At 45.0% G+C, this 11,286-nt stretch overlaps 1 protein-coding gene across 1 annotated transcript in view; it reads left to right on the forward strand.

Annotated features, from left to right (window-relative positions):
* The first annotated feature begins 10,213 nt into the window (after window positions 1-10,213).
* The window catches only part of Fam186b (family with sequence similarity 186 member B), a 26,385-nt gene continuing 25,312 nt past the window's right edge, over window positions 10,214-11,286 (forward strand). The window contains exon 1 of the mRNA XM_050132430.1: window positions 10,214-10,309. Coding sequence (XP_049988387.1) covers window positions 10,214-10,309 — 96 coding nt within the window. The remainder of the gene's footprint in view (window positions 10,310-11,286) is intronic.

Here is an 11,286-nt window from a genome sequence, read left to right on the forward strand (position 1 = left end):
TTTTTATGTCATTCATTCAGGAACTATTAACTAAACACCTGTTCCAGGAACCACGTGTATTGGGCGCGGCCGACAAATCCCCTGGACTAGCCGGTCCTGGAGTGCACACGTGCCTTCTCGCTCAACCCCGAGGTTACTTTTGGAATCGGGCTCCATAATATTTATAATGTGACATGAACGTTCGGTTATTCAGATAAGGAAACGCAAAGGTGAAGTTCGTGGGCTAGAAACTGACGACTGCTAGCCAGGGCTGGAAGCATTGCACCTTTGCCCCCCAAAGTCCTGGTGAAGAACTTTCCCGTTTCCTCTAGTAACACTTCCGCCTATCCTCGATCCTAGCACTGTGGCAGTTTCCTGAGCCTGAGTCAGGCGAACACCTCTTTGTGTCTATAGACAACTTCGGCTTTATCAGTAGCTGTGTTAAAGTTTCTTCAATTCCTCAGGCAAGATATCAGAGGGAAAGGCAGACTGAGGAGGGGGAAGAAGCCCTTCCCCTGGGTTCTGATATGCCTTTCCTGAAGCCATCTCAAATAATAAAAGATCTATGCACTTTAAATCTCAAGTGTCTCTCCCTTATCTTTTTTCTTGTTTTTATTTCATTTGCTTAGTGGGCACGTGCCCACTGCACCCACGTGGAGGTCAGAGAATAGTTTTCTGGAGTGGGTTCTTGCTGTCCTCTGTTTGGACCCTGGGAATTGAAATCAGGTAATCAGGCTTGCTGGTAATTGTCTTTACCCACTGAGTCATCTCTCCAGCCTCTCCCTTATTTTTTTTAAAAAAAAGATCGTGTGTGTGTGTGTTTGTACTGGGGCAAGTATGTGGAGTGTAACCTGTAGGAATCAGTTCTCTCCTTTGTCAGACCTGGATGCAATCGCCCTTGGGAGCCCTCTCCCTTATCTTGATAAACTCAACTTTTACTGCACTTTCATTTATTCTGATATTTTTCTGCAGCACAGTCAAGCATCTGGCTTCACGTGAGGGGGAAGAGAACTAGCCATTGGCAGCAGTGTTGGACATCACCCCGCGCCCAACTGTTTAGCCATATGTAGATGCCACATGAGGGCCTGGTCCACAGCTTACAAGCTTCTTGAGCACTTGAGGCACAACCGAAGTGGTTCAGAGGGTCCATGAAATTTGGTTACATTTTTTGAGACCTGACCTTGTTATGTGGATGAGGCTAGCCTCAAGCTCTTGAGCTCAGGTCAGTGCTCTTAGCCTCCTCATCACATCAGACCTCCATAAACTTTACAAGTCACATTTGAGATTGAACCAGGACTTCATGTGTGCACGTTTGTGTGAGTGCATGCGGAGGCTGGAGGACAACTTAGGGTGGTGTTCCCTACACACTGTCTACCACTGGTCTAGAACTCACGAAGTACGCTAGGCTGACCAGCCAGTGAGCCCCAGGGATCTGTCTGTCTCTGCGACCCAGTGCTGGCTTTACAAGCTTACCCTACCATGCTTGTCTGTCTCTGGGACCCAGTGCTGGATTTCCGAGCTTACCCTAACCAGGCTTGGCTTTTTCACAAGGCTTCTGGGCAACTCAGGTCCTTGTGTTTGCAAACAAAGCACAACTGAGCTGTTAGGTTTTTTTTTTTTTTAAATTTAATGTGAGGCATTTAAACACAAAAATACATGATTTTGTTGTTTTCACGTGGTTTGGGGATTTTTCTTTTTAGACAGGGTCTCACTATATAGCCCAGGTTTACCTAGAATTTACTACAGCCTAGATTGGCCTTGAACTCACAGTCCTACCTCTGCCTCCCAAGTACTGGAATTACAATATGAGCCATGACTCTGGGCAGACAATTTGAGACCGGGGAGGGCTTTGGCTGGTTCAAAACAAGCCTTGACTGTCCTGGATCTTGCTCTGTAGACTGGCCTTGAACTCAGAGATCTGTCTTGCTTCTGCCTCCTGAGTGCTGGAAGTACAGGCCTGCGCCACCACCTCCCGGCAAGACAAGTGTTTTTAAAGGTCAAATAAATATATAAAAAATTTTCAAGACAAACAGCAGACTGTTGCCTTGTTTATCTTCTCCCTGGAAACAACAATTTTTACATCTTTTAGTGGTTTTTCTGTGCATTTTGGATTGGTTTTGGTATGTTTTTCTGTTGTGCTGTTTGTTTTGTTTTGTCTGGAATATCTACGACTCTCTTCCAGCTTCATCCTTGGTAGTCCAAGAAGATATCCTGACCAAAGCTACTTACTCCGAATACAGGACCAGTACAACCCAGTTTCCCGGGCCATCTCCTGTTTCCTGTTGGATTCCCACATCCCTCCTCAGGAAGATCATGCAGATGATGTGGGCATCCCTGGGCCTGGGGAATGACCAAGGGCAGCTGTTTGCAGAAAGAGGCTCAAGCCAGGGGCCACTGGTCCTTGGTGAGGTATTCTCAAGGCAGGACAGAGCTAAGAGGGAGGACCAGGGGCTAGGCACTGCCATTTTCTCCTGCAGAATTCTGCAGAGTCCAGAACTCCAATTTAGAACCTGACCTTTCCAGATCAATTTTTTTGTGAAACTAAATTTTAGAATGTGTTTTTCTTTTTTTTTAGATTTATTTATTTATTATGTATATAACATTTCTTCCATGTATGTTTGCATGCCAGAAGAGGGCATCAGATCTCATTACAGATGGCTACGAGCCACCATGTGGTTGCTGGGAATTGAACTCAGGACCTCTGGTAGAGCAGTCAGTGCTCTTAACCTCTGAGCTATCTCTCCAGCCCCTAGAATGTGTTTTTCTTAACAGTTTGTTGGCTTATAGTGTTGAAATATTTAGTATATGAATGTTGATTTATAGTCTTGCCTCAGCCCCAGAAACAATAGGGGCAGATAGAAGGATTTAGCTCATTACCCTTCCCTTCTCATAACTTATACATCATTCATAATTTCTGTCTGCCAAATTCAATTCTGTAATATTTTTCTTGCGTGTTAATAGTCAATTCTTTCTTTCTTTTTTTATTGATTTTAATTGTCAGTTCTTACAACACTGCAATTGCTGCTCAGAGTGGAGCCAAGCAGAAACTCAATGCGACTCTTCTAAATAAATTCTCATTATTTGCTGGAATTAATCATTATCTATTCTTTTGTTGTTGTTGTTCATTTGCTTTGTGTTGTTTGTATTCTTTTGTTAATTTATTTGTATTTGTATATTAGTGTATGGTGTGGGAGGTCCTTCAGTCTATGTGTTGCTTTTATTGGTTGATGAATAAAGAACCGCTTTGAGCCTATGGCAGGGAAGAACAAAACTAGGCAGGAAAAGCTAGGCTGTATGCTGGGAGAAAGAAGGGTGTAGTCAAAGAGTCATAGAGCCACTGCCGAGATAGATTTGCTGAAACGTTGCTGGTAGGCCAAGACCTTGTGGTGATGCACAGATTAATGGAGATGGGCTAAGTTAAGATGTAAGAGTTAGCCAATAAGAAGCTAGAGCTAATGGGCCAAGCAGAGATTTAATTAATACAGTTTCTGTGTGGTTATTTAGGGGCTAAGTGGCAGGGAACCAACAAGTAGCCCTCTCCTTCTAAAAGTGTGTGGAGACAAACTGTGGAAATCATTTCTCTCCTTCTACTATGTGTGGAGTCCCAGGATTGAACTCAGGTCACCAGGCTTGGTGGCAAGTTCCTGTACTCACCAAGCAATTACATGGGCCCTCATTTTCTTCTTCTTCTTCTTCTTTTTTTTTTTGTTTTTGTTTTTCAAGACAGGGTTTCTCTGTGTAGTCCTGGCTGTCCTGGAGCTCACTCTGTAGACCAGGCTGCCTCAAACTCAGAGATCTACCTGCCTCTGCCTCCCAAGTGCTGGATTGAAGATGCGCCACCATCACCTTGCAGTTGTTGGTTTTTGACATGTTTATTCAGACATGTATGCTCTGAACATCCTTTTATAGCATCTTATGTGTTTCTGGTTGCAATAATTCAACTTGAAAATTACTAATTATTGAGTGATTGTGTTTTATTTAATTATTTTCTCTCCACAATCTGCTCTGAATTTATTACATTTATTTTGTATGTGTGTGTGTGTGTGTGTGTGTGTGTGTGTGTGTGTGTGTGGTGTAGCATTCAAGATGCAAACCCAGGGCCTCGCAAATGCTTTACCACTGAGTCACGCTCCCAGCTAGAAGGTTTTAAAACAATGCATTTGTTTCCCTGCTCTTGTGCATGTATGCTGTGGGAGGAAATCCTTGAGGCTAGGAGATGGCTCAGTCTGTAAAGTTCTGCCTCACAAGTTTGAGGACCCAACCAATCCCCAGAACCTGTATAAACAGCCAGGCTTGGTGGTTCACACTAACAACCCCAGTGCTTGGAGACAGGTGGGCCCCTAGTTTGCTGACTCACTGGCCAGCCGCCTACCCTACTCAGAGAGTAGCAGGCCAATGACATAACTCGTCTCAGAAAACACAGTAGATGGCCGTCTTGAGGAGTGGCATCTGAGGTGGCCTTCTGGCCTCCACAATCACTCGCGCAAGTCTATACTTGACCTTGAATTAGCTTTCGTCACTGGCCAACAGGACACACTTCTGTGCGTGGATTCCAGCCACACCCGGCAGGTGGGTTACTGTGGGTTTAAGGCTACAGGGAGAGAGCCTGTTTCAAACAAACTAAAAAATAAATATAAAGGCAAAGCAAAATATGCACACAGGCTTATATACACACTTTTTTGTTTTGTTTTGTGTTTTGTTTTTCGAGACAGGGTTTCTCTGTGGTTTTGGAGCCTGTCCTGGAACTAGCTCTTGTAGACCAGGCTGGTCTCGAACTCACAGAGATCCGCCTGCCTCTGCCTCCAGAGTGCTGGGATTAAAGGCGTGCGCCACCACCGCCCGGCCTACACACTTTTTTTTTTGAGAGATTTTCTCTGTGTAACAGTTCTAGCTGTCCTGGAACTCATGCTGTAGACCAGGGTGGCCTCGAACTCACAAAGATCCACCTGTCTCTGCCTCCTGAGTGCTGGGGTTAAAAGTATGTACCACCACCACCGAGTTCTGACCTACCAAATCTCTGGCATCATCAAAGCAGGCTTCTTTATAATGGAATGACATTACAACACAGTGTCATGAAGTTGAACATATAATGTAGATGAGGACTAACAACATAACAGCTTGTTTGCTTTAGATAATGACTATACAGACTGCTAGATAGTTTTTTAATAGTCAGTCAGCATCTCCCCCTAGACATGTAGTGATCAGAGTGACCTTTGAACTATAATGGCGGTATAGCACATATAACAGCTGGCCAGGGGAGTGGGCCTCCGAAGGACTAATGTTTGGAAGCATCCCAAGGGACAGGGGTGTAAGACTGGCTGCTTTAGAAACAGGAGGACATGTCAACCCTTACACTCTCCAGGGCTCACCTACCTTCTGTCCACAGCCCCACCACAGTCTCAAGCATTATATGTTGCATCGTGGTGTGTGTGTGTGTGTTGTGATGTATTGCACACATGTTGTGGATATGTGTAAGAAACACTAAATAGTAGTCTTTTTCTGTCGAACACTGTAAAACATTTGTTTATGACAATGAATTCAAATATTTTTGATCTCCCCACAACGTAAAACCTTTATACAAACCCCACACACTGTTAAAAACTTTATTAGCACATAGCCTTGCCTGCTACACTGCGGAATTTAAGTGACTTACGTGAGCGACCTTCCACTATCATTCATTTCCTTTACAGAAATTCTTTGGAAACAAGAAGACTGTGAGGTCAGACCCCAGCCAATGGGCGAAATGTCTCCCCCTACATTAGAGTAAGAACCAGGTGACTTCCTGCTCTGGAGCGCTTGCTCACCAATTTTTACCAAATTGTGTACCCTCTTTGTTCTTTTCCTTTTTGTAATTCGTATGAGTATTTTGCCTGTATTTATATATGTGTACTTACCATATGTGTGCCTGGTACCCGTGGAGGTCAGAATAGGGTGTCAGATCCCCTGGAACTGGAGTTACAGATGAATGTGAGCCATCATGTGGGTGCTGGGAACTGAACCCAGGTCCTCTGCAAGAGCACCAGTGCTTGTAACCTCTGAGCCACCACTCCAGCCCCTGTCACCCCCTCTCAACCAAGAGTAAAGCTGTATCTTGTTGAGATACTTCAACTGGAGTGGTGGTCTTTCCTTGGAACCCCAAACTTGTTTTTCTTTTTCTTTTTTTTTTTTTTTTTTTTTTTTTTTTCGAGGCAGGGTTTCTCTGCGGCTTTGGAGCCTGTCCTGGAACTAGCGCTGTAGACCAGGCTGGTCTCGAACTCACAGAGATCTGCCTGCCTCTGCCTCCAGAGTGCTGGGATTAAAGGCGTGCGCCACCACTGCCCGGCCCCCAAACTTGTTTTTCACATGTGTGCCCATGCACACCTATTTATCTATCCGTGTGCAGGTCTTTCTCTTGTGTAAATACTTAGACATAAGATTGCTGGACTGTATAGCATTATAAGCAACTTAAAAACAAAGTTGTCGGGGGCTGGAGAGATGGCTCAGCGGTTAAGAGCATTGCCTGCTCTTCCAAAGGTTCTGAGTTCAATTCCCAGCAACCACATGGTGGCTCACAACCATCTGTAATGAGGTCTGGTGCCCTCTTCTGGCCTGAAGACATATACATAGACAGAATATTGTATACATAATAAATATTTTTTAAAAAAAAGTTGTCTATTTTCCAAGGTGGTGATTCTATTTTCCATTACCACCAACAATTTGAGTGTTTCACTTCCCACTGTACCCTTCAACACCTGGTATGGTCCTGTTTTCACCAACATCTCTTACATCCTCACCTTTACCAAAGTTGTTGGTATCTTGTTATGGTTCCGGCTTGCATTCCCTTATTACACTGATTAATGACACCAAGAATCTTTTCATGCCTGTATTTATAATTTTGAATATCTTCTTTGGTGACATGGTATTCGTATAATAAAATATTTGATCTTTTAAAAAAATCTTATTTGCTTTTACTTTATGTGTATGGGTATTTTGCCTGTATGTTTGTCTGTGTACCATGTATGTGAAGTTCCTGCAGAGACCGGAGGACGACACTGGATCCTCTGGGACTGGAGTTACAAGCAGATATGAGAGGCCACACGGGCCCTAGGAAGCAAACCTAGGTCTTCTGTAAGAGCAGTAGTGCCACGGACCGCCTCTCGTGGAGACCACCGACCGACAGAGGGAGAACAGGGGTGAAGGCTCAAGGAGAAATCAGGAATCAGCGAGGAAATGACAGACAGACACACTCAATGAAGATGAATATGCTGCTGCAACTTTACTTCGGCTCAGGCAAGGTTTATATAATTTCACAATCAAGAAACTTGGCAGGGGTCTACATCATCAGATCATAAAATAGAAGCAAAAAGAACAGCACAATTGCTTATAGATGATCTATTCTAAGTATCAGATTGCGGTCATTGCTCAAAGCCATGATCTAAGAGTTCTTCTGAAATCTGTCTCACACCACCAACCACATCTCGGCACATTTCCTGATTTTCAGAATATGGGCATCTTCTTGACCTCAAGGGCCAGGGTCCCTTTCCCCCGAGAATTATGCTTCACACAGTTCAGTGGCACTTTGATATTTATTAACTGCAAATGGCTTCCACCAAGTTTTATACCAAAACTCTAAAGCTGGCTTCATGTTTTCTAACAGTTCCTTTCTTTCTTCCTGGTTTAGTAAACACCAGGGAGGCCTGCTTAACCCATCTAATCCCAAATTCATCATACTTTCCCGCATAAGGTAGGGGCTCTAGGTAATTCCCTGATTGCTTAGTCCATCAGGGCGGTGTCCACCACCCTGTTCCCAGTTTAACTTGTATATATCCTCCCGGCAGATGTCTAGTGGGAATGGCCAGTCTTTGTAATTGCTGTTCTGCAGAAACCCTAGTTTCACTATGCTGAAAGCCTTGATAAATGGTGGGGCAGAGTCCAGCACGTCCTCAGGTGTCCCATTAACGCCAGTGTTCCGGAACAGCGCAGACTGCTGGCAGGATAAGAAAAAGACACAGGACAGACAAACAAGGAGGAAAAGACTATATAGGCGCCAAGGTGGAGATCGGCATTGAGACAATTCTTCTGGCATCATTAGTACAACTGATTGCCTGGGAACTGCCTGGGGCTCATCTCCGAAGAGCTCAGACCCCGATCCATCGGCCTTGGTCCATCGCAGAGGCATTTCTGCTACACCGGCGGCACAGCCGTGGATGTAGCACAGTAGGTGCTTTTAACCACGAGGCATTTTCCCAGCCCTCCCCAGTCCTTTTTTAAAAAGGCTCTCTTATGAAGCCCAGCCTTGAATGGGTTATGGGTCAAAGGATGATGTGAACTCCTGACTCTTTTGCCTCTACTGCCTAAGAACTAGGATCACAGGCAGGTGCCACCACATACACCACCACACCCAGCTATCTGTGCCTTTTAAATGTTAAGTTCCAGGTAAGTAGTGTGCAGTTTGGGTCTTGGTCCTGCCCCTTGAATCAGGGTTTCTCTGTGTAGCCCTGGCTGTCCTGGAACTCTCTCTGCAGACCAGACTGGCCTCGATCTCAGAGATCCACCTGCCTCTGCCTCCCGCATGCTGGGATTAACTGAAGGTGTCACCAGGTCTGGCTTTCTTTCTTTTCTAACAGAAAGCTCGGAATGGGTGAGCTGTGCTCATCCTGATGAAGGAGAATGCTTATTTCGTACACTGAATTAAGGTGGTGTCTTGGGCCTTTCTTAATTAAATCGTACACAATTTACTCAACAGTGTGGTGAGCTTAAAAGAAAAGCGAGGGATGGAAGAGGAAAGCAAGAGTGCATGATAAGGAGCTGGAACGAAGCAACCAGGTTAGAATCCTAATCTCGGTCTGCGCAGCTCTCACCGGGTGCATGCCACCCCTCTGAGCCTCAGCTGGCTTAGGTAAGTTGGTGAAGGTGAGGTAAGGGGGTTGGGGTGTGTCTAGTGGTTGACTGTGTGCCCAGCATGCACACGGGTCTGAATCTGATCCTTACAGCAAGTGTGAGAGGTCGAGAGAAGCTAAATAAGAAAATATTTAAACATAATCAAATAAAAATAATTTATGAACTATAAGATGTTCTGAAATCATAAAGAAGTAAGGGACCATCTAGAGCAGATGTCAAGGTAGACAAGTGCCCACCAGCCAGGGCTTGAGTCTGGGACTACTCACTTTGGTGCTGGCATTACTTAGCCCCCATGGGCACAGCGAGTTTGTTGAGTGAATAAGCGATGGAAGAATTAACATTGCCTTAACGAATGAATCGAAAGACAGGTAATCATTAGTGGGTACAGCAATACGAAGAGCTGAACTTACAATGTTTAATTTGGTATCTATTAAATGGCAATGTTTTTAGTAACAAGGAACAGTTCATTCACTCAGTGTCTGGCTAGTATGTGCCAGATATAACTTTAGATCCTGAGCACACAGTGACATCCATTCTTGATTGTTTGTTTTTTTTTTTTAAAATACCTCCTACCATGATTATCAACATCAATAACAGTGTTGATTGATCCTTGATCTTTGGGGAAGAATCAAACACATTCTTGTTTAGTTACTGATTGGCTCTGATTTCTAAGATCAAATGTTCTCTTCGGAAGAGTCTCATCAGCCTTCTGATGTTAGAACACAATCCTCGTGGCTCACCATATTGGAAATTCCAGGCTGTGATCAAACAGCCCTTCTGTTTCCGATGTGGTGGAGCAAACCCACAAACCAGGGAAGGAGGAAGGGTGAGGAAAAGACTGAAGTCCACAACCCCCTTCAAGGGTACTTTCAGGATGCTAAGGACCCCACCAGGCCCTACCTCCCAAATGTTCCTCACTCTCCCCGTGGCACCACACTGTGAACCGGAACCTTCCACATTGGACCTTGTTGGAACCAAGACCTAAACCACAGAAGAAAGTCACTTTTCCTAGTTTCTTCTCTTCCTATTTATTTGCCATTAATATTTAGTTTGGGAACATAACATAATGATTAAAAAAAAAAACAGATCGAGAAAAGATAATAGCAGGTAGTGGATGAAATGGAGCTAGCTGGCAGGAAGTTTAATCTTCTAATTCTTTAAGTCAAACTGATGATGTCACTAGAGAAAAGAGAGTCAGTTGGAATCTGGCCTCTGGCAGTTACTAGAACTGTGGCTGAGCACAGGATACCCGGGAATCTCCCTGGGCCCTGAACCTCCAAAGCTGCCGATACTGTGTGTTCAGACCTGTGTACAAGAGACACAGGGCATCGTGGGACTGAGAGAACTATCTGGCATGGAGAAGGACAACCCGCCACACTTGGTGACTCCCACGTCAGTGAAGGCTATCATCTCAAAGATTGAGGCTGCTCAGCTAATTCGGACTCAGGAGGTAACCCCAGAGATGAGGAAACACCCTTCTATTGGAGTCTGATGTCAAGGCTGGGGACTGATCTCACGTTTACACAAGATTCCAGTCCTTGGGCCTTTGGGAGTCCTGGGATATTTGACAACCTGGACTTGCAGAGATGAGTTCAGAGTGTCTGCATCCTATATTTGACTTCTGTAAGGGTAGGCTGAGACTAACCACTCCTGTAAGGCAGGGCTGTAAGGTAACAGCCCCTAGATAAGTGGGCAGGAGGACCCTGGACAGCGCCTGCCTAGTGATGGGTGCCAAAAGGTGTGTGTGGGGGTGGATTTTAAAATTCAGATTCTGTGTTGACAGACTACTAAAATCCCCTAAGCTGTGCCCTGGAAACACTTGGAGTAGTGTCCAAAGGCTCAGGTCACCTTGTATATGAGACTCTGCTGCCGCACGGGCTCAGGCTCCTCTGTCCCCACCAAAATCAGCACTTGTAAGAAGCGAAATGGGGGTGGTGGACACAGGACAGACAAGGACACATTCTTGAACCTTAGATCCACAGTGTTTTTTTGGGATTCAGTTTTGGGGGCTTCGTTTTGTTTTTTGCTTTTTCCCCCCTATTGCCTCTGAGTCCTTGTGAAATTCCAGATGTCCCCAGCAAGTTCTGAAATTCTGAAGGTGAGTTCATGTTGAAATTGGAGCGGCAGGGCTGTGTCCCCGGCACCAGGCCGCCCACATGGCTAGCTTATGCCTGAAATAATTACACGGAAACTGTATTCTATTAAACACTGCCTGGCCCGGCTAGTTCCAGCTTCTTATTGGCTAGCTCTTACATATTGTTCTAACCCATTTCTAATATTCTGTGCAGCCCACGAGCTGGCTTACCAGGGAGGATCTTAACCTGCATCTGTCTGGAGCGGGAGAATCATGGCGACTCCTCACTCAGCTTCTTTTTCCCAGCATTCTCTTCTGTCTACTCCGCCTACCTAATTTTCTGTCCTATGAGG

The sequence above is a fragment of the Alexandromys fortis genome, unplaced genomic scaffold (assembly GCF_014885135.2).
Source record: "Alexandromys fortis isolate MF-2015 unplaced genomic scaffold, M_Fortis_MF-2015_v1.1 scaffold_423, whole genome shotgun sequence".
In the NCBI taxonomy this organism is placed as follows: Eukaryota; Metazoa; Chordata; class Mammalia; order Rodentia; family Cricetidae; genus Alexandromys; species Alexandromys fortis.